Source organism: Vanrija pseudolonga, chromosome 3 (genome assembly GCF_020906515.1).
Source record: "Vanrija pseudolonga chromosome 3, complete sequence".
NCBI lineage: Eukaryota > Fungi > Basidiomycota > Tremellomycetes > Trichosporonales > Trichosporonaceae > Vanrija > Vanrija pseudolonga.
In genome coordinates, this window is record NC_085851.1 from 3,438,292 (window position 1) to 3,457,665 (window position 19,374).

General features: G+C 62.2%; 4 protein-coding genes and 1 non-coding gene across 5 annotated transcripts; 3 read left to right on the forward strand and 2 right to left on the reverse strand.

The window, feature by feature from the left end:
* Window positions 1-298: 298 nt before the first annotated feature.
* Window positions 299-7,842, forward strand: SPT6 (Transcription elongation factor SPT6; the record flags this gene model as incomplete). Its single annotated transcript, XM_062771425.1, has 8 exons — window positions 299-888; window positions 925-2,440; window positions 2,488-4,270; window positions 4,319-4,492; window positions 4,544-4,861; window positions 5,902-6,000; window positions 6,052-6,077; window positions 6,203-7,842. 8 exons carry the CDS (start codon window positions 299-301, stop codon window positions 7,718-7,720), a joined length of 6,024 nt encoding a protein of 2,007 aa, XP_062627409.1. The 3' UTR covers window positions 7,721-7,842.
* A 190-nt stretch (window positions 7,843-8,032) lies between these two features.
* Wdr5 (WD repeat-containing protein 5) lies at window positions 8,033-10,858 on the forward strand (the record flags this gene model as incomplete). Its single annotated transcript, XM_062771426.1, has 7 exons — window positions 8,033-8,082; window positions 8,121-8,172; window positions 8,234-8,369; window positions 8,759-8,878; window positions 9,047-9,896; window positions 10,071-10,236; window positions 10,290-10,858. 7 exons carry the CDS (start codon window positions 8,033-8,035, stop codon window positions 10,785-10,787), a joined length of 1,872 nt encoding a protein of 623 aa, XP_062627410.1. The 3' UTR covers window positions 10,788-10,858.
* Window positions 10,859-14,262: 3,404 nt separating this feature from the next.
* On the forward strand, window positions 14,263-16,605 carry Pxn_1 (Paxillin; the record flags this gene model as incomplete). The annotated part of the gene is made up of 1 exon (XM_062771427.1): window positions 14,263-16,605. The coding sequence occupies one exon, from the start codon at window positions 14,263-14,265 to the stop codon at window positions 16,603-16,605; it is 2,343 nt and encodes a 780-aa protein (XP_062627411.1).
* A 523-nt stretch (window positions 16,606-17,128) lies between these two features.
* On the reverse strand, window positions 17,129-17,217 carry LOC62_03G004909. Its single transcript is given in 2 exon segments — window positions 17,129-17,163; window positions 17,182-17,217. It is a non-coding gene; the product is annotated as a tRNA-Gly (tRNA).
* A 612-nt stretch (window positions 17,218-17,829) lies between these two features.
* vrdA_0 (Versiconal hemiacetal acetate reductase) lies at window positions 17,830-19,234 on the reverse strand (the record flags this gene model as incomplete). The annotated part of the gene is made up of 6 exons (XM_062771428.1): window positions 17,830-18,320; window positions 18,411-18,726; window positions 18,780-18,846; window positions 18,902-18,991; window positions 19,118-19,160; window positions 19,201-19,234. The coding sequence occupies 6 exons, from the start codon at window positions 19,232-19,234 to the stop codon at window positions 17,830-17,832; spliced, it is 1,041 nt and encodes a 346-aa protein (XP_062627412.1).
* Between the last annotated feature and the right edge of the window lie 140 nt (window positions 19,235-19,374).

Below are 19,374 nucleotides of genomic sequence, written 5' to 3' on the forward strand. Positions count from 1 at the left end.
ACGATTTTAATTCCGCTTTCACCGATCACTGTACGGTGAGTGACCCACCCTGGCTGGCGGCAGCAGCAGCAGTTGAATGACCACCTGACGCACCAGCAGACAACTTCCAGTTCGACGCACTTTGTTGTGCTCCTATAAAGTAGTCGACCACATCACATCTCACTTTCTCTTCCACAAACACCCCCTCGACTGGGCGAATCCGCTGCGAAATCACTCTAGCGGCGGTGCTGGAAAGCCTATCTCTGCGCAAACGGCGCGCCTCCCTCTACAAAGCCCGAAAGCGCGCCTAAAACTCGACATGTCAGACGTCTCCTCTGAAGGAGAGGGCGACGTTATCCACCCCTATGGCGACGACGATCGCAACAGGGACTCGTCGGACGAATCCGAGGAGGAGGACCCGGAGGAGCTCCGCCGCGTCCATGACGGATTCATCGTAGACGGAGAAGACGACGACGACGATGATGACGATGACAATGAGGACCCGGCAGAGAAGCGTCGGCGGAAGCGCAAGGAGAGGAGGAAGAAGAGGAAAAGGAGGGAGCGCGAGCGCGCCAGGCGGGAACAGGACGACCTTTCAGAGGACGACCTGGATCTCATCAACGAGAACACTGGCGGCGCCGGTCCTTCTCGGCCGCTCAAGCGTCTTCGCCGAAGGAGTGGCTCCGACGATGACAACCTCCCCCGTCTCCAGGACATGTTCGACGACGAAGATCGTCGCAACGCAAGTGATGACGAGGACGATCTGGCCGACTTCATCGAGGAAGACGAGGACGACGAGACGACTCGCAACGAGACGGAGGAGCAGAGAAGGCAGCGCCGGCGCGAGGAGAAGGCTCGTCGCCGCGAAGCCGCTCGCGCTCGTCCCGAGTTAGCCGGCGTCGACAAGGAGTGAGTACCTGACCGTGGGATAGTCTAACCTTGCAGCTCGTGGGATGAGATCTTTGACGTCTTTGGCGACGGCCACGACTACGACTGGGCGCTCGAGGGAGAAGAGGGCATGGAGGCCGAGGAGGAGGAGAAGAAGGACCTCAGACTGGAGGACGTCTTCGACCCTGCAGAGATCAAGGCACGCCGTTTGCTCGACGAGGATCGCGCTATCGCCCAGGTGGACCGGCCAGAGCGTCACCAGCTCGTCAACTCGACACTGTCCGACAACCCCATCCTCGCGCCCGACAGCTTGTTCCCCCCACCTGACCTCGCCGCCGGCTGGGCGTACACGCGCATCTCGCAGCGCACAGGATACCTGTTCTGCAACTTGGGCGCAGACAACTCGTGGCCAGAGTCGACACCAGACGACCCGTACCCCCACCCCCAGCCTCGTCGACTCGATCTCGCTGTCGAGTTCTTGAAGGTGGTCTCGACGGCGCTCAACATGATGTATGTCCAGCACCTCGAGGTTCCATACCTGTGGCACTACAAGCGTGACGCCTTCAGCGTTCTTGAGAACCAGGGTCAGAGCTCTGTTCAGTTCCTTGACCGCGACGAGCTGTGGACGCTGTACAACCTCGGTATCCGGTTCCGCGCCATCTGGGAGCGCAACCAGCAGGTCCAGCAGTTGTGGGACAAGATCAGGGCTCGCCGCCCTGAAGTCGAGGACAAGTACCTCACGCAAACTCTCCTCCCTTCGGTCTGCAACATGTCGATCGAGGCCGCAGCCGAGGGCGCCGACTGGCTGGCATACCACTACGCAAGCGACATCCGTGCCATCAAGGAGGAGGAGTCTTTCGAAGAGGGCATCAAGCGTCTGCCTGAGCGTGCGTCTGGCGACAGGGCGCGCGAGGGGCCGATCATGAAGCTCGTCGAGGCGTTTGGCATTTCGGTACCGTCTGTCGCTGTGACCTTTAACGACCCCGAGGGAGTCCCCGTGCCGCCGAACAACCCAGACCGACTCCCGCTCGAGGTGGCCGAGGAGTACTCTGGCGAAGGCACCCACTTCGCATCGGCGGACTCCGCCCTCGCTGCCGCCAAGCGTATCCTCATTGCCGACTTTGCTCGTGACCCCACCATCCGCCAGCAGGCCCGTGACTTTGTGGAAGCTTGCGGCACGGTCACGGTATCGCCCACAGAACGCGGCATGACTGTGATCGACGAGTACAGCACCTACAGCACGTTCAAGTTCCTCACCGAGAAGCCTGTCGAGCTGTTCAAGAACACTCCGCAGTTCTTGCATATCCTCAAGGCTGAGGAGGAGGGCTTGGTCAAGATCACCATCAGCGTGCCCCAGATCCAGATTGACGACTTTGCGGGCACACTTGTGCGCTGCTGTCGCTCACCCGAGTACACCGAGGTGGCGACGGCATGGAACGAACTCCGTGACGAAATCTGCCAGACTGTCGTTAACAAGCACTACATTCCTGCCGCGACCCCATGGCTCAAGGAGCACATGCGCTCCCAGGCCGAGGAGTATGTTTCCGAGTTGTGTCGCATGGAACTCGAGCTTGTGAGTGGACTAGAAGGGATCGATGTGCTCTTTCTAACCCCGACTAGCGTGTCAACGTACGCCCGTATGCCCGTCGCGGCGACAACACGGGTGAGACACCCACCGTCCTCGCCATCACTGTGGGCCGCGGCAACGTCAACGACGCTGTCATTGCGGTTCTCCTTGGCGACGACGGCGTTATTCGCCAGTCGTACAAGTTTGACAACTTGCGCGACGAGGAGCCACGAAGCGCCTTCCTCGAGGTCGTTGGCAAGCGCCGCCCGGACGTCATTGTCATCGGTGGCATGTCAGCACACACTGGCCGGCTTCGTGACGACGCTCAACGGGCCCTTCGTGACCTAGCCATCCGCGAGTCTGGCCTGCGGCCGCCTGTCAGCGAGGCGTACCAGTCCCACGACGAGTTCGAAGACGCAAGCGCCGATTTTGAGAGGCATCTTTCACCATCAATTGTCCCCCTCATCTTTGTCAATGACGCCACTGCTCGTCTGTACATGAACTCGGAGGAGGCTGCGACCGAACACCCTGAACTTCCCATCAACGGCCGTTATGCTCTTGGTCTTGCGAGGTACACCCAGAACCCCCTCAACGCCTACTGTCGTCTGGGCCGCCAGGTCTCGTCCGTCTCGTACATGGAGCACCACCAAAAGCTTGTTCCCGAGGAGCGTCTGTTGGTTCACCTGGAGCGCGGTCTTGTCAACGCTGTCTGCTTCACCGGCATCGACGTCAACACCTGCGTTCAGGACCAGTACCAGCGCGCCATGCTGCCGTTCGTCGCTGGCCTCGGGCCTCGCAAGGCCGACCAGCTGGTCAACGCCACCAACAAGCACGGAACGCTTCTGAACCGCCTCCAGCTGTCCGAGTTTGGCACTTTCGGCCCGACCATCTTTGAGAACGTCGCTGGATTCCTCTCGATTGACGCTGATCTCAAGGACTTCAGCCTCGACCAAGGAGACGCCCATGAGCAGCCCGAGCCGCTGGACATGACTCGCATCCACCCCGAGGACTACGAGTTTGCCCAGAAGATGTGTCAGGATGCCCTGGATCTCGACGCCGAGGACGTTGCCGACCAGCACAAGTCTACAGTTGTCGTCCAGCTCATGCAGGACGAGGACCGCGCGCGCAAGCTTGGAGAGCTCAACCTGGACGACTTCGCCTTCAACCTCCAGCGTCAGGGCGAGGGAAACAAGCGCCACACTCTTGGCGCGATTGTTCAGGAGCTCATCCAGTGGCGTGCTGATCGTCGCCCTGCATTCTACATCCCAGGCGACTGGGAGATCCTCACCATGCTCACCGGCGAAACGGAGCGTACACTCGGCCGTGGTATCCGTGTCACGGCAACTGTCCGTCGCGCTCTTGCCAGCCGCGCGTTCTGTGCACTTGAGTCTGGCATTGACGGTATTGTTGATCGCGAGTACGTCTCGGACGACGACAATCTGGTTAGATCTTGCGAGGACGTCTTCCACAAGGGCCAGGCCATCAAGGCGGTTATTATCAGCCCTGAGCCGGCTCGTCTCCAGGCTCGGCTTTCGACCCGTGAATCGGACCTCGTTCAGTCGGTTCCGTTCGTCCAGCCATTCCGCGAGGAGCCGTACAACGACCCCGAGAGGAGGCGCATGGCGGAGGAGGCTGCTGCGCAAAAGAGACGTCGCGAGGCGGGCGCTGTCAAGCGTGTCGTCAACCACCCCAACTGGCACGTCATGAACTCGGGCCAGGCAGAGCAGTACCTCGCCGGTATGCACCGCGGCGACGTTGTCATTCGCCCCTCTTCCAAGGGCGCCGACCACCTTGCGGTTACCTGGAAGGTCGACGAAGACGTCTACCAGCATCTTGGTGAGTTGACTGAAGCTGTACGAGAGAGCTGTGGCTGACCAGGTACAGACGTGCAAGAGATCGACAAGCCAAACGAATACGCCCTTGGTCGCCTCCTCCAGGTTGCGGGCAAGTACAACTACTCGGATCTCGACGATTTGGTCATCAACCACGTCAAGGCCACTGCACGCAAGTTTGACGAGATGCAGATGCACGAGAAGTACAAGTCGGAGAACGAGCTGGGTGAGTGTGCCGTGGTCTCTGTTGTCACCACAATTATCTAACGCCCTGCAGAGTCGTACCTCAAGAACTATGTGCAAGCACACCCCGGCCGAAGCATGTACGGCTTCAGTATCGACAGCGACCGGCCAGGGTACATCAAGCTGTGCTTCTTGAACAAGTCGACCAAGGATGGCGGTGTGATCCAGACCTGGCCTGTCAAGGTTCTTCCTGGAGCGTACAAGCTGGGCAACGCCGAGGTGCCGGGTGTGACTGAGCTGTCCAACGCCTTCAAGGCGCAATACTCTGCAAAACTTATGGAGCAGGGCGGCGGCGGCGGCAAGACTCCAGGCATTCGTCAAGGCGGTCGTACTCCAGGCGGACGCACGCCAGGTATGCGTGGTGGTGCGACGCCCATGCACGGCCGAACGCCGGCCTACCCAGTGCAAGGCGGCCGGACACCAGGCTATGGCCAACAGCCGCCTCCTGGCGGCGGGCGTACACCGGGCTATGGGTATCCCCCGCAAGGGCACGGTGGTTACGGTGGACCTCCTCCACCAGGCGGACCGGGTGGCGGTCCCCCTCCCCCCGGAGGACCTGGGCCCGGCGGGCCTAGCTTCAATGCGGAGCGGGCTGCGATGATTGCAAGGCAGAATGGGGGCGGACGGTACTAGAGTGTGAAGTGAGGGTCGAGGGCAGCCATGTACCAGTATATCATATTAGGGAGATTCTCATTTTCATATGCATGTGGAGCATTGTGAGTGTGGAGTGGTGGTGGTGGAGTGGTGGTGGAGGAGTGTGGTGTGGTGATGGTGGAGCGATATCTGCCACGGTTATAAAATCGGGATGTGTGTGTTTGAGGGCATTCTGGCTGGTATTGTGGCATGCGGCCTGTGTGCGGGGATATCTAGCAGGCAGGCAGGCAGCATTGCTAGCTAGCTAGCATCAAGGCCGAGGTTGAAAACGTGACATTGGGGGTCGGCAGGGCGGCAGCTGCGGCGTCGATCGATGGACCAAGTGAGTGACTGCGTGGTCCCTGGCGACTAGAAATCGATCCAACAACGGCCCAATTTAGGAAGACGGCGTCATCCCAAACAAATCTACCAGCCAGCCAGCCAGCCAGGTCGAAGTGGAGACCGTCGACTCATCGGCTCACACATGGCAAAGGGGTGACACATCTCTCTCTCTATCTCTCTCTCGACTTTGACTCTTCTACATTACACTCCACTCTCCATCGCACACACAACTACTACCATCTCGCCTTCCTCCCGCCGACACCGCCGGGATGAGCAAGAAGACCCCCACCGAGACTCCAAAGTGGAGCCCGTCGGCACCACCTGCCGCACTCTCCCCCGCGGCCTTCAGCCTCACGCCGTCGACGCCTACGTTGGTCGAGGGCCGGCAAACGCACTCCCTCTTCCGCCCGTTTCCAGTGCCACAGACGCACAAGCAATGGTTCTACCTCTACTTTCTGCAAGGCTTTGGCGCCGGCATCATTGACGGCGCCGTCAACTTTGCGATCGCCTATGGGAGTGAGTAGGATGGCGGTGGTGCGATGGGTGGGGGGGCTGACGATATCCCAGTGTACCACAGCCAGTCGAACGTTAGGGTAAGTAAAGCGATATTCGTCGACGACGCGCCCGGCCGTCTTACGCGCGACGTGGCGCCAAGCGACGGGCGTCGTGGACACTGAGCAAGGCAGTTGGCAGAGAGAGCCGCACTAACACGCCCCAGATGTGGGTGCTCAAGCACAACACGGTCGCTGGCGACATGGGCGTGACCTGCATCATCCAGTGCGCCGTCTCGATGCTCATCACGTCGACACTGGTCCACACCGACCTGCATCACAAGGCCATCCAGCCCCTGCCTTTCGTGTACCCCCACGTCGAGCACCTCCCTGACCCGCGCGTGCTCTTTGACCACATCTTCAACAGGAAGGTGCTCAAGAAGACGCAGGAGGAGAAGAAGGAGGGCGAGGACGCGGACCTGGCCGAAGCCGACAAGGACGCTCAGCTGTACGAGGCGGTATTGGCGCGCCGCCGCGAGTACGGCTTCACAAAGTACTACTTCCTCATGCTGGTGCGATTCATCTTTGAGGGCACGGAAATGAACATGCTCGCGGACCGTTCCATCGGCCCCAGGAGGTGGTTCCTGCGCTTGCTTTGGACCGCGGCCCAGGGAGCCTCGATCGGCATCGTCTTCGGCTTCCCGCTCTGGTGTCTGGCGATTGTCATCCTCGGCCCCATCTACGGCACTCGTAACATGCACGGCAAGTGGGCCCCCCAGGCGATCAAGGCTGTCTTCGCGGCGATTCTTGGCTGGATCACCAACCCGGTGATCGCCACTCTGGCGCTTGGTTCTCAGGCCGACCACCACCTGGTCGTTATCCCGATCGACGAGGAGCACGGCCGTACCCAGCGCGACGCGTCTCCCGGGGCTACGTCGTCTCTGGGCATTGACGCGATCCCCGAGGGCGAGGAGCTGCAGCCTGTCGTGTCCCGCCCCTCGCCTGTGCTTCTCAAGCCGCGCGGCTCGTTCATCGACCCCGAGACGAGCCGCAAGCGCTCGGACAGCGGTGCATCGGGTCGCGGACGCGCGGGCTCGGTCTCGCGCCCGCCCTTCACCCAGAACGTCTCGTACCTCTCGACCCACTCGGAATTCGCCACGGCCGCTACGGGCGCGACGGCGGCGGCGGCAGGCGCCACTCTGACCACCGCCACCATCACCCCTGGCCGGGTCCGAGCGCTCACCGTCTCGTCGTACGTCTCGTCCTCTGGCTCGCCTGCTGCTCCTCCGCCCGCGCCCCTTCCCGCGACCCCCACGTCGTTCACCTACGCCCTCGGCGGTGCCGGTGGTCGCGCGAAGCGTGTTGGCCGTTCGCGCGCCTCGACCACCACGGGCCCGCTGCCGCTGCCGCCTACGCCGGCCGACCGACGGACCGCGTCGACCGGCCTCGGCACGCCCACGACGCCAGCCTCGTTCCGCCCTGCCACGGCCACGGCGACGACGCCCTCGCGTGCCCGCGCCAGCAGCGACGTGGCGGGCGGTGCTCTGCACGTCACAGGCGTGCAGCCCGCCGGCGCGGCGCCCAGAGTCGAGGTTGTCGAGGACTCGAACTTTGACGTGTTTGGCCGGACGGACGTGGAGGTGCCCGCCATTGCCCTGCAGCGCCCCAGTATGGAGGTGGAGCGTGAGCGCGAGCTGGCCCGCCAGGAGCGCGAGCGCGAGCGCGAGGACCGCTCCAGACTGTAGCCGCCGGCGTGTGTGTAAACGACACGGCGCCAGTGTATTGAACCTCGGGGCGTCTCCCGACCGACCTCATGTAGCCCCACCCCACCCCTTGCTTATAGATTTGCCTTTGGCTTTAATGCGATGTGACTTGTGCATCTGGCTGGTAGGCTGCAAGTTGTTGGCTGGTTTTTGCCACGTTTGTGTGTGGAGAGCGACTAGCGACATTGCCGCGGGCGTCATTTCACGTGGGCTGCGTCTCCGCCGCTTCAGCCGCAGTGAGTGAGGGACCTTAGTGCGCCTCCACCAGAACCCACCACTTTGTTCACCAACACAATGGTCGACACGACGACGACGATGACGACGAGCGACGCCGGCCCGTCGAGGTGCGCACCGCGAGGGGAGTGCAAGCTGACACGCACAGGCGGGCCGAGATCTCGCCCGACAGCGTGACGCTGGGCAGTCGAGCGGAGAAGGTACGTGTCGTGTCGTATCTCGGAGCGGCGACCAAGCAAGCAGCTCACACACACCACACAGGAAATCAACCTCCTCATCGCCGACTACCTGTCCGACCGGCATCCCCGCCTCGCGGACCTGCTGGCTACGGAGATTGGGCCGGTGCGGGACGCTGCGGTGCGGGGCGAGATTGAGGGCGTGGAGCGCGCGATTCTGGGTGAGTTGGTGTGGGGGGGCGTGGGACTCGGCGAGAGGAAGGCGTGCGCTTCAAGCGGAGACGGCGGCGTGGGCCTCAAGCGGAGACGGCGGTGTGAGACTCAAGAAGCGGAGACCACGGCGGTGAGATCGGCGCTGGCGGAAGGTGGGGGCGTGGAGCTGGGCAGAGGTCGCCTTCACTCACGGGCACGGCCTGCCGCCGGCATCGGCCGAGTAGCCGTGTACACGACACTGCGTGTACGGTGACAGGATGCTGCCGGCCGCCCGGCTGTTGATGACCTCGCAAGACGCCTCGTGTCGGCGTTGTCTCGCAATGGATCGAGCGGCGACGGCGACGGCGTGGCCTGATGACTTGTCCATTCCGTCAGAGACCACGCTGACACACCCCAGACGGCGACTTCGGCGCCCTGGAACCGCTCCTCGCGTCCCCTGGTCTGCTGGGCCCGCAGACGCAAAAGGCGTTCCTGTACATGTGCTGGCGGCAGCAGTTTCTCGAGTTTGTGGATAACCGTGAGTTGTGGTGCGGGCGGGGGTCCTCAAGTGGGCTGGACATGTCGGCTCGGAGGGGGCCATGTCACCTCGGTACCTGTACCCGGGCTCGGCGGGGGGCAAGTCACCTCGGAACATGTCGCCCAGCCCCGGCGTACTCCCCTCGCGGCGCTGACGCGCCGCTCGCAGGCGAATCCCAGAAAGCCTTCAACCTCCTCCAGAAGCGCCTGAAACCCCTCGAGCACTACCAGCCTGTCCCGTACGACTTCTACTCGCTCGCGTACCTCTGCTCCGCATCGACAGTACACGATGCCCCAGGCTTCCGCGACTGGGCTGGGCCAGGCCCGGAGCGCGAGCGCCTCGTTGGCATGTGGCGCGAGCTCACCGACGCCGAGAGCAAGAGCGCCGACTCGACCGAGCCGGCGACGACGCCGCCCGTCCCGCGCGACCGGCTCGTCACACTCCTCCGCCAGGCGGCTGCGTGGCAGATCCAGGCGTCTGGCGCGCGGAGCAGAGGCCCGTGGGGCGTCACTTCGCTGCTCACCGACTACTCGCGCCCGTCGGTCCCCAGCCGCCTCGAGCGTCTAATCACGGGCCACACTGCGAATGTCAAGTGCGTCGACTTTGTCGGCGAGGCGAGCGGACTCGGCGTGTCGGGGAGCAGCGACGCAACACTGCACATCTTCTCGATCGACGACGGCGCCACGCGCCGCGTGCTCGCTGGCCACCAGTCGCGGATATGGGACGTGGCGTCGACGCAGAACGGCAGGTTCCTCGCGTCAGGCTCGGGAGACGGCACGGTGCGTATCTGGTCGGCAAGCACCGGCGAGTGCGCGAGCGTCCTCACCGCCATCGGAGGCGACGTCTACTCTGTCCGCTGGCAGCCCGGGCGCGAGGACCACGTCGTGTCGGCGTGCTACGACAAGATTCTCAGAGCATGGGACGTCGAGACCGGCAAACTGATTCGCACATTCTCCGGCCATGCCCAAAGCACCCTCGCGGTTGCGTTTGATTCCACCGGCAAGGTGATTGCTTCGGGGTAAGTTTACTCTTGCTTGCAAATGGCTGGTGGCTATGACTGGCTAGTCACCCATCAGACGCTAGTGCTACCGAGCCGCGCCACACCACGCGGCATGGAATCGAGCCAATCGAGCCACCAGCCAAACGCCAAACACCAGTCAAACACAAGCTCAGCACTAACATGTACCCTCAGATCCAAGGACAAGCATATTCGGCTCTGGGATGCCGTTGGCGGTGTCTGCGTCCAAACAATGACAACTCATCTGGGCGAGGTAACGTCGGTAGAGTTCGATCACGAAGGAAAGTACCTCCTAGCCGCATGCAAGGACAACTCGAACCGGTTGTGGGACCTGCGCATGGTGAGTGCCACGGGATTCTTGGCGCATGGGCTAAACAAACACGACGACTCCAGCAACGTAACATTTACAGGTACACTGGTCACCAAAACACGTCGAAAAACATTATCCGGGCGGGTTTCGCCTCGCCGTCATCGAGCCTCATTGCGAGCGGTTCCGAAGATGGCCTAGTGTATCTCTGGGAGCGCGAGGGCTCCCAGGGCGGCGAGGAGAGCATGCGGACGTCGTCTAGCGCCTCGCCTGCGCTATCGCCTCCACTGTACCAGGCGCAGCCACAGTTATCGCTCGTGTCCCCTTCACCAGCGACTATCCAGAGCCGAGGAGGCGGCGGCGCCTACAACCACCCGCCAAACTCTGCGGCCTATTATCCGCCACGTGTTCCATCGCGGTCAACAATCTCCGCTTCTGGGACACCAGCACCAACAACGGTTCGGCCGCTCAAGTCGCCCGCAGGGCACGGCCCCGGCGCCGTGTTTGACGTGCGGGCCCAGGCTGGGCTGCTGCTCTCGGCAGGCGAGGACGGGTCCGTCGGGGTATGGGGTGATGACGAGTAGTAGCCGTAACCGCACCTGCCTACCTCGTGTTGTTTGGTTGTGTTGGCATGACATAATTTGCATAATCCCAAGCACTTTGTTTACCCAAATAGTTGTGTCGGTACGCCGGTGGCAGTTTGGGGATCGATTGGGCGAGGGGGTGGGCAGGCTAACAGGACCAACAAACGCGACGCGTCGTCGTCAGTCCTGCGCGCGACCAAATTCTCACATTGCGAGGGTTGTCACCAACCCATGTCACGGGGGATTTAGTTTGTGGTCTGTTGTCTGAATGCAGGCGTGACGGCCTGGAGTGCACACCCGGCGGCAGGTGCGAGACGAGGAGGAGCACAGCACTGAACCAACGGCGACCGCGAGTCAGTAGGGACACTCAAAGGCAACTTCAGGCCTTCGTTGCACCTAGTGACAAGGTGATACGCCAGGGGGTGAGTTGTCGCTCGGTCGTTCTCGCCCCGACCCGCGTGCGCCGCGAGCGCAGCCGCGCAGGCGGAAGCTATTGCCCTCACCTCGCTCGCTCGACACGGTTAGTCGACGTGCAGGTGCAGCTGTGGTGGATCGAGGACGGATCTCCCAGTCGGGAAAGAAACTATTGACGAGGGTGCGGTGGGCAGGGATGGTGAGGGATGTTGAGGGTGCAAGACTGGGCCAGGTTGCCGGCGCGCCGCCGATTCGAGGCCAGGGAGGAGGAGATTGGGTCGGTCTTGGCTGGCTGCTTGAGCTGTATTGGAATTGGACAGCGGCGGCGACAGCAGTGCTTGGTCCTAGCTAGGCAGCATCACACGAGTTGCCACATGTGACCATGCTCGCGAGGCCAGGGCACGCTGTACCACCCACCCCGGGAGGGAGGCAGGCGATGCGGGCGCGCGGCTGCATTAACACCCCGATAAAAGCAGCGTTAGGCCTAGTTTGGATTACTCCGGACGCCACCGGGCCATGTTAGTGTGACGCCGTCGCAGGCAGGCTGGCTGCTGGCTGGCAGGCTGGCAACGTGGTGCCTCATGGTACGTGGTGCACGCGTCGTTGCTGGTTCAAGGTTGGGTTTGGTATGCTTGCTGGATGGCTCCCGGTCGTCTTGGAACGAGCAGCGAGGCACAGTGCGCTGCACGCCGCCGCTGCCGGGGTAACCATGCATCGTGTGTGGAGCGGGGGTGTGTTTGAAGTAGTCGCCGCCGGTTTGTTATTGAGTTGTCTGTCTGTCTGTTAGTCTGTCTGTCAGTCTGTCAGTATGCGCGGGTCAGAGCGAGGCGAGGGTAAGCGACGGTGCGGAAGCTCTAGGCCGTGCTTGCTCCCTCGACTCGCTCGACGCAGCCGTCCCAGTCCCAGCCACCACCTGCACCACTCCCTTGGCTGCTGGGTTTGTCGGTTCGGGTCACTGGCTGCACTACCCCTGTATCAAGACTTGGAATGTGCGACGCGTCCTACCCGCGGGCCGTGGACCAAGTGGGGGCGGGACTAGCCGCAGGGAACGACAGCCAAAGGGATCCAAGGGACGCGCGACGGCCACTCCCGCGCCAGAGGCCGAAACACGATGCCGTCAGGCGCGCGGGAATGGGCGCGAAGCTGATGCATGCCGCACGCACGCGTTGCCGATTGCTGGCTGTTGCTGCCATGGTGCGCAGGCGAGCAGGCAGGCAGGCAAGGAGCAAGACGACGACGAGGCACACCAGTAGTAGTCTACCTCTGTGCCTCTGATCTCGATGGCTGCGGGGAACCGTCATGCGGCGGCGGCGGCGGCACAGGGAGAGGAGCAAGCAGCACCATGCCCGATAGAGAGATGCACCACCTCGACACACCCTTGACAAACAAGGACAGTCAATTCTGTGCTTTGCTCATTTTCTTGATTGCTTGTGATTGATACTCTGGTTGGGCGACGACGACGAACGGCTACGGACCACGGCTACAGCGACAAGAACAAGGACAGTGACAAGGATAAGGACGACGAAACGACCCACGACGCTCTCCCAGTCTCTTTGCCTCGCCCTGCCCCTAATTCGACAATATAACAAACCCGCTGGAAGTGACAGTAGCCTCGACGCTACTACTCTTGCCTCGCTCGACACGACACGTCCACCGACATCACGTCGACATTGTTCTTTGACTGCAGCATCGACACGACCCAAAGGACTCTTTGAAGGAACGATTATCTCTCTTTCCTTGACGGACATTTTGTACCACCCCACACCCAACCACACCATACTAGCCCACCCAGCTACCCAGCGAGCGACCCAGCCCAGACACCACACGACCAGTCTTGGATCCATTTGGTGTCTCACTTTTGCTGCTACGACAACAAACAACAACACGCTCGTTACTGCATCATCGTTGCTCCAACTCGTTGCTCGACGTCTCGCACACACACATTCCTTTAACCCCGTCACCCAACGACGACAACAACAATAACAAGGAACGCCCCGCCGTCCACGCGCCATCCCGCCCCGCCCGCACGCCGACCTCCGACGCCACCACCCGCCTCCTCGATCACAACCTCCCCCCTTTGGCCATTCTAGTCGTGCATGGATCGCACGTCGCTTCTTCTTGACTGAGCAGCCAGCAGCGCACAGTCACAGTTTGGCTTGCAACAAGGCCCTTGCCCCAACCCAAATCCAGCCCAGCCAAGCGACAACAACAAGGCTAGCTACCATCTCGGTCGGACACGAACCTGTTACGGCACACGCGACCCAACTTCAACCCGTGTACGAGAACCCAGCCAGGCTCGACACAAACAACAACAAACAACCACTACCTCGTCCACTAACAGTTTCGAGCATAGCATTGCCCTTGAAGCAGCTGCTGGCTCGTAACTGTATCTAATCTGTAAGTCCTAGAGTTAAACTCAAACGTGACCGACGTGTCCCTGCTGGTGTGCTTCACCCTGCAATCACATGCGCCACGGTCGGCGAGTGGCCATCGCGTGTCCCCGCCGACAGTCCATGCCAGCCTGCAGCGCGCAGCTTGGCTCCGACGCGCTATGCATTCGGCCTTGTCACGCCGACGTGTGTCGGCGCGTCTGGCGCGCTTTGGCTAGCGGGCATGGACCCCGGATGGCTGGTGGAAATACACCTTGGCATTGATGATGGCGGCCGAGTGGCTGTGACGAAAGGGGACGAGGACGAGCGACAAAGGGGTTGGTACGCCAGAGGCAAGAGGCAAGCAAAGGCGGGTCGTGCGCGCGCGCGCGCGTTGTCCATGTCGATGTCGATGGTGGACACGGCCGCGCAGCACCCAGCGCGCAATGCAACACACGCCAGTTGCTTGTCTCGTCCTTCTTCTCGCTTCGACCCCCCCCTTGGTCGCTCCTCTTCTCTCCTCTTCTCATCACACCTATTCTCATGGCACGCACACCACAACACCCACACTCGCTCATTGTCCACTTGCTATAATCCACACACACCTACCTCTACCTCCTACTCCCCCCCTATAATCCTCGCCTCCAATGTCCACTCTTTTACTAAACCCCTCAGCTCTCTCCTCCGCCGCAATGTCCCTCCTTGCGCCGCGCATGCTCGGCGCAGACCCAGAACGAGCCTCGGTCGTCCTGCCAACAGTCAAATGCTCGTCCTGCAACCAGAGCATTCCTCTCAACTACCTTGGCGAGCACACTTGTGCCGCTATGCCCGCCGCGGTCCCCGTCCCCAACCGCGGCGGACCCGCGGCTCAGCAGCCCGCCAGCCCCTTCTTCCCTTCCCAATCTCCCGTCCTCCCATCCTCTCCCTCTCTCAACCGACCAGGAGCACCGACGACACTCGGTAACCGCCCAGGATTCGGTTTGCCTATCGGGCACGTCGTTCCCCCACGCTTCGCCGGCGACTACCCCGCCGATGTGCCACACAGCGCCGTCTCTGACGCGTCCACCGGCCGATGGCCGGCACATGACGCCCCGCCATCACGCATGCCACACGCCGAGTCGATCACTGTGCAGCTCCCAGATACAACGAGCGGCGGTGGAGCGGGGATGGCGGGCGTTGGGCGTCGCGCATTCGCGGCCGCCGCTGCCTGGAACGGAGTGCCAGGTGGCCACGAACAGCGCCCATCGCTTTCGATCCCAGAGCCACCTCACCAGCGCACATCACCCTCCAACTCGCCGACAGCTGTCTTCTCCAGCTCTCCACTTGCCGGACCGTCGACAGTCCGCCACACGCCATCGCCAAACGCAGGCATGCGTCACACTCCCCAACGCTCGCCCTCTGGCGGCCGCGAGCCCGTTATCATGCCAAAGGGCCCCCTGGCGAATCGCCCCCTGCCCCAGCGCAAGCAGTCTCTGGATGAGAGCTATGCCCTCAACTCGCCAGAGTTGCGCTCTGCTTCTGCCTTGTCGAGCCGCAGTGCAGCGGACGCCGGGACATCGCCCAACTTTGGCGGCCGTGGACCTTCGCCGTTCGACCACCGGCAGCGTTCTCCGGTTGAACAGAAGCGGTCACCCGAGTGGCCTACTGTTGAGCCAAAGCGGTCGCCCGTCGAGCGGACAGAACCCAGCCCGTTCTTCGACAAGTACCGACAGATCATGGGGAGCAAGAGCGACCAGTCGCACTTGTACTCCAACCGTGCGCCTATGGATGACCTCGACGACGCCCACAGCCTTGATGGAAGCTCCGAGGAGCCGTCTGCGCTCCCATGGGCCACACCGATTTCGCCCGACCTCGCGTCAAAGCACACCGACCGCTTCGAGCATCACAGGTACCCGACTGATGGCAGCATTGGGTCCACGACGTCGAGCTCGACATCGTGTGGTCCTTCAGGCGACCACCGCGGTGGCGGGTCGTCAGGGCACGAAAACGAGCTCGTCATGACACCCAGCCAGAGCTGGGAGGGCCTCGTGGACCGCATCACCAATGTTGCGCTCGACGGCCAGGGCAAGCCGCCTCCTGCTTATGGTGAGGCGACTGGCCTCGGTATCAACGACGTCAGCCTGCAGAACAGCAACAACCTCGAGCAGATTGGCGAGGAGGAAGAGGACGATGACTGGTACCATGCGGCCAACCGCCGTGCTTCCACTGCCCGTCGCGTACCCCGCTCTAGCTCGCAATCGACCGTCACCCTCGGGTCGTCTCCTCCCAGCGGCACGGCGGCGGCGGCCCACGCTGCTCCGTCTGGTGCGACCCACGCCCGGACCCGGAGCAAGACGATCGGCGACGCCGCCCGTCCACCAAAGGGATCGTCGCCTGACATGCCGCCCGTCCCCCTCAGCACATCGCCTGCGGCTTCTTCTCGCCCCAAGCGTGCCTGTGCCCGGTGCGGCGACCCAGTTGGTGGCGTCCGCCGCTTTGTCGAGCGCGACGGTGTCGTCCTCTGCGAGGCGGACTGGAAGAAGATGTACCTCCCCGCCTGCCGGCGGTGCCGCCAGCCCATCGAGAAGAGCGCAGTCAGCTCGTCTGATGGCCAGCTCAAGGGAAAGTGGCACCGCTCGTGCTTTACGTGCACACGGTGCGACAAGCCTTTCGACGGCGAAGAGTTCTACGTGCACGATGGTCGTCCGTGGTGCCAGTTCCACTATGCCGAGGAGAATGGCACGCTGTGCGCCGCTGCGGCCTGCCGCAAGCCGATCGAGGGCCCGTGTATCCTCGCACCTGCCGCCCACGCCGACGCGCACGACCAGCGCTTCCATCCCGGCCACCTGCGCTGCGACCACCGCGGCGGGGTATCTGGTGCTCAGACGTGCCGTGAGAGCATGGCCGAGTACTATGACGTCGCTGGCGGAAGGTATTGTGAGCGGCACGCCGGCGAAGCGGTGCGCCGTGCGGCTGCCGGAGCTGTCAATGTGCGCTCTGAAAAGCGCCGTACGCGGCTAGTCGACCTGCCACGCGGCACGCTTGCTAGGCCATAAGGCCTTGCTTGTCTCCCCAATCTCTCTCTATATATTTAGTTCAATCTATATTTTGGGCTACCTGCATCTGCCAGCTCCCGTGTATGGAGGCGGCACAGATTGTAACATTGTAGTGTTGAAGATGCATTCAACATATGTAGCCTTGCCGCCGGAAAGGGAAAGGAGGGGTGCAGCGACTCGAGCGTGACAGGCCTCGAAACGCCACGCCTGAGGTCCTTTCCATGTGAATCACACCGCCCACCTGAGGGCCGTCCCGTCTCCTTGCGTCTTCGCACGCACGCAGCGGGAGGGAGTGGGTGGGTGAGTGGGTGGGCGCGGTGTGGGTGTAGCGGCGCAGTGAGTGTGAAGGGTTGTGAATGTATGCAGTGGTCTGTGCACGGCAGGCAGCGAAGGGAGGGGAGGGCGGCGCATATCGAAAGTCAAACTGAACGCTGATCAACCACCATGATGACGACCGGCACCAAAAAACCCACTGAGACCGCGCAGGGACCGAAACCACAAAACCACAAAAAGCAAAAGTTTTTACACCGTAAGGGAGTCGAACCCCTGCCGCGTCGATTAGAATTAATTCCTAAATGGCAACGACGCATGATACCGTTTCACCAACGGTGTAATGATTTCTAATCATTTCATGTCAATTAGGATTGACGGGCCTATTTGAATGTGCTTGGCGGGTCTGGGGGGAGGGGGAGCGGGTATGCATGTGTTGAGGGGGCATGAAAGTCGGGGGAAGGGTGCTGGTTTCGTCGGCGCGGCGTGGGGACCGTCAGTGCGTGGAGTGGAGCATTGGTGCCGTGTTATTGTTGTCGGATGTCGGCTGGCGGTTTGGTGTGGCGTGCCAGTATGTTTCGTACTGTGGCACAGCGCCTCTCGCCCCGCAGGATCTTTTCTCGACCACCGCGCTCCACAACGTTGCCTCCCTTCCCCGACTCGGTCGCAGACAGCCGCAGCAGGTACGTTCATGGTGCCGAATTCGCGAGAAGGGACAGAGTCTGCCTGCCCTTGGCCGTACCGCTCGGACACACCTCCGAGGCCTCTACGCAGCAGCTCCTGCGCACCCGCCCGCTTCATTCGCACTCCTCTGCATCCAGACATTCATTTTTATTTTTTATTCATTCGCTTTTACACCGTTTCCCGGCCCAATGCCACTCGGCGGTGCCCATTCTTTGTCCACTGTTGCACTGTTTTCCCATGCAACACCACTCAGCTGTGCCCGTTCTGCCGTCAGCCCGCGCCGCTCGTCACAGCACTCACCACCGCACGCGGGACGTAGGCGTCGTCGATGCTCTTCTTCTCCTCGGGGGTAAGCTTGAAGAACACGCCGGCAATGAGGTCTTCGAGCTTGGCGAGGCTCGTCGTGCCGACAACCGGCGCAGTCACAAACTCGTTGGCAAGCGACCACGCGACGGCGACCTGCGCCATGCTGACCCCGCGCGCCTTGGCGATGGCCTGCACGCGCTCGTTGATGGCGATCTGCGCCGCGTCCGGCCCGTCCCCGCCCAGACGGGACTTGAAGCCCCAGTCGTTCACCTGGCGCTTCGTCTCCTCGCCCACCGGGCGGGTGAGGAACCCGCGCTGCAGGGGCGACCACGGGATCATGCCGCACCCGAACAGCTTGAGCGTGGGCACCATCTCGCGCTCCTCCTCGCGGTAGCACGCGTTGTGGAAGTTTTGCATCGAGATGAACGGCGTGAGGTTGTGGGTGATGGCGTAGTCTGGCGAGGGACGTCAACGGTGCTCACGTACGGTAAGCAGCACACCCTGGAGCCGCACCCTCGCTGCGCTCGGGTACGACCCCGACTCACTCTGCATCTGGTGGAACTGCCATGCATGGCAGCTCGACATGCCAATGTAGCGCGCATACCCAGCCTTGACGACATCATGCAGCGCCTGCATCGTCTCCTCGATCGGCGTGTCATAGTCGAAGCGGTGGCACAGGAGGACGTCGACGTACTCGAGCTGCAGGCGCTCAAGCGACTCCTTGATGCTCGCAAAGATGTGTTTGCGGCCCAGGCCGTGCTGGTTGACCAGGGCGGCGGTCTCTTCCTCGCTCGGCTGCCCGAGGGGGGAGGCGACCGGGAAGAAGACCTTGGTGAGGACGACGACCGACTCACGGGGTGCCTGGGGCGGGCGGGCGTCGTTAGGACTCATGCACACACAGAAGTACGACTCACGCCGAGGGCCTTGAGAGCCTTGCCGAGGACAATCTCGCTCAAGCCGCCAGCGTACGCGTTGGCCGTGCTGCGGGAGGTCAGACCGCATACCAGAGCCAACACCACTGCATTCGCCGACTCACTCGAACGTGTTCAGACCGCGCGAGTACGCATACTTGATGTGCTCGATCGACTCCTCCTCGTCAAGGAGCCACGGCGAGACCTTCGAGCTGCTGTAGGCTGGGGAGGGGACGTGGTCAGAAGGACGAAGAGCACGCCCACGCAAACAAACGCACACCCGCAGCCGCTGCGGCACAGAGTCAGCGCAGTAACCAGCTTGTATCACACGCCACACGCACAGGATGAGCTTGGAGACCTTGAGGCCCGAGTTGCCGAGCCGGACTGGGGTAGGGTCAGCGGCAGACGCAGACGCACAACCCACCATAGGGCAGCTTCCTGTCGTCGTTGGTGGACATGGTGTGGGGTGTTGTGGAATGCTAGAGGAGCTGGGGGAATGAGCGATGGGCCAAGAGCGTTGCGATGGCAGAGCCTAAGTAGCTGGTCCCCCCGAGTGGAGGGCCTCCACCGACTCGACTTGGTGCTGGCTGAGTGCTTT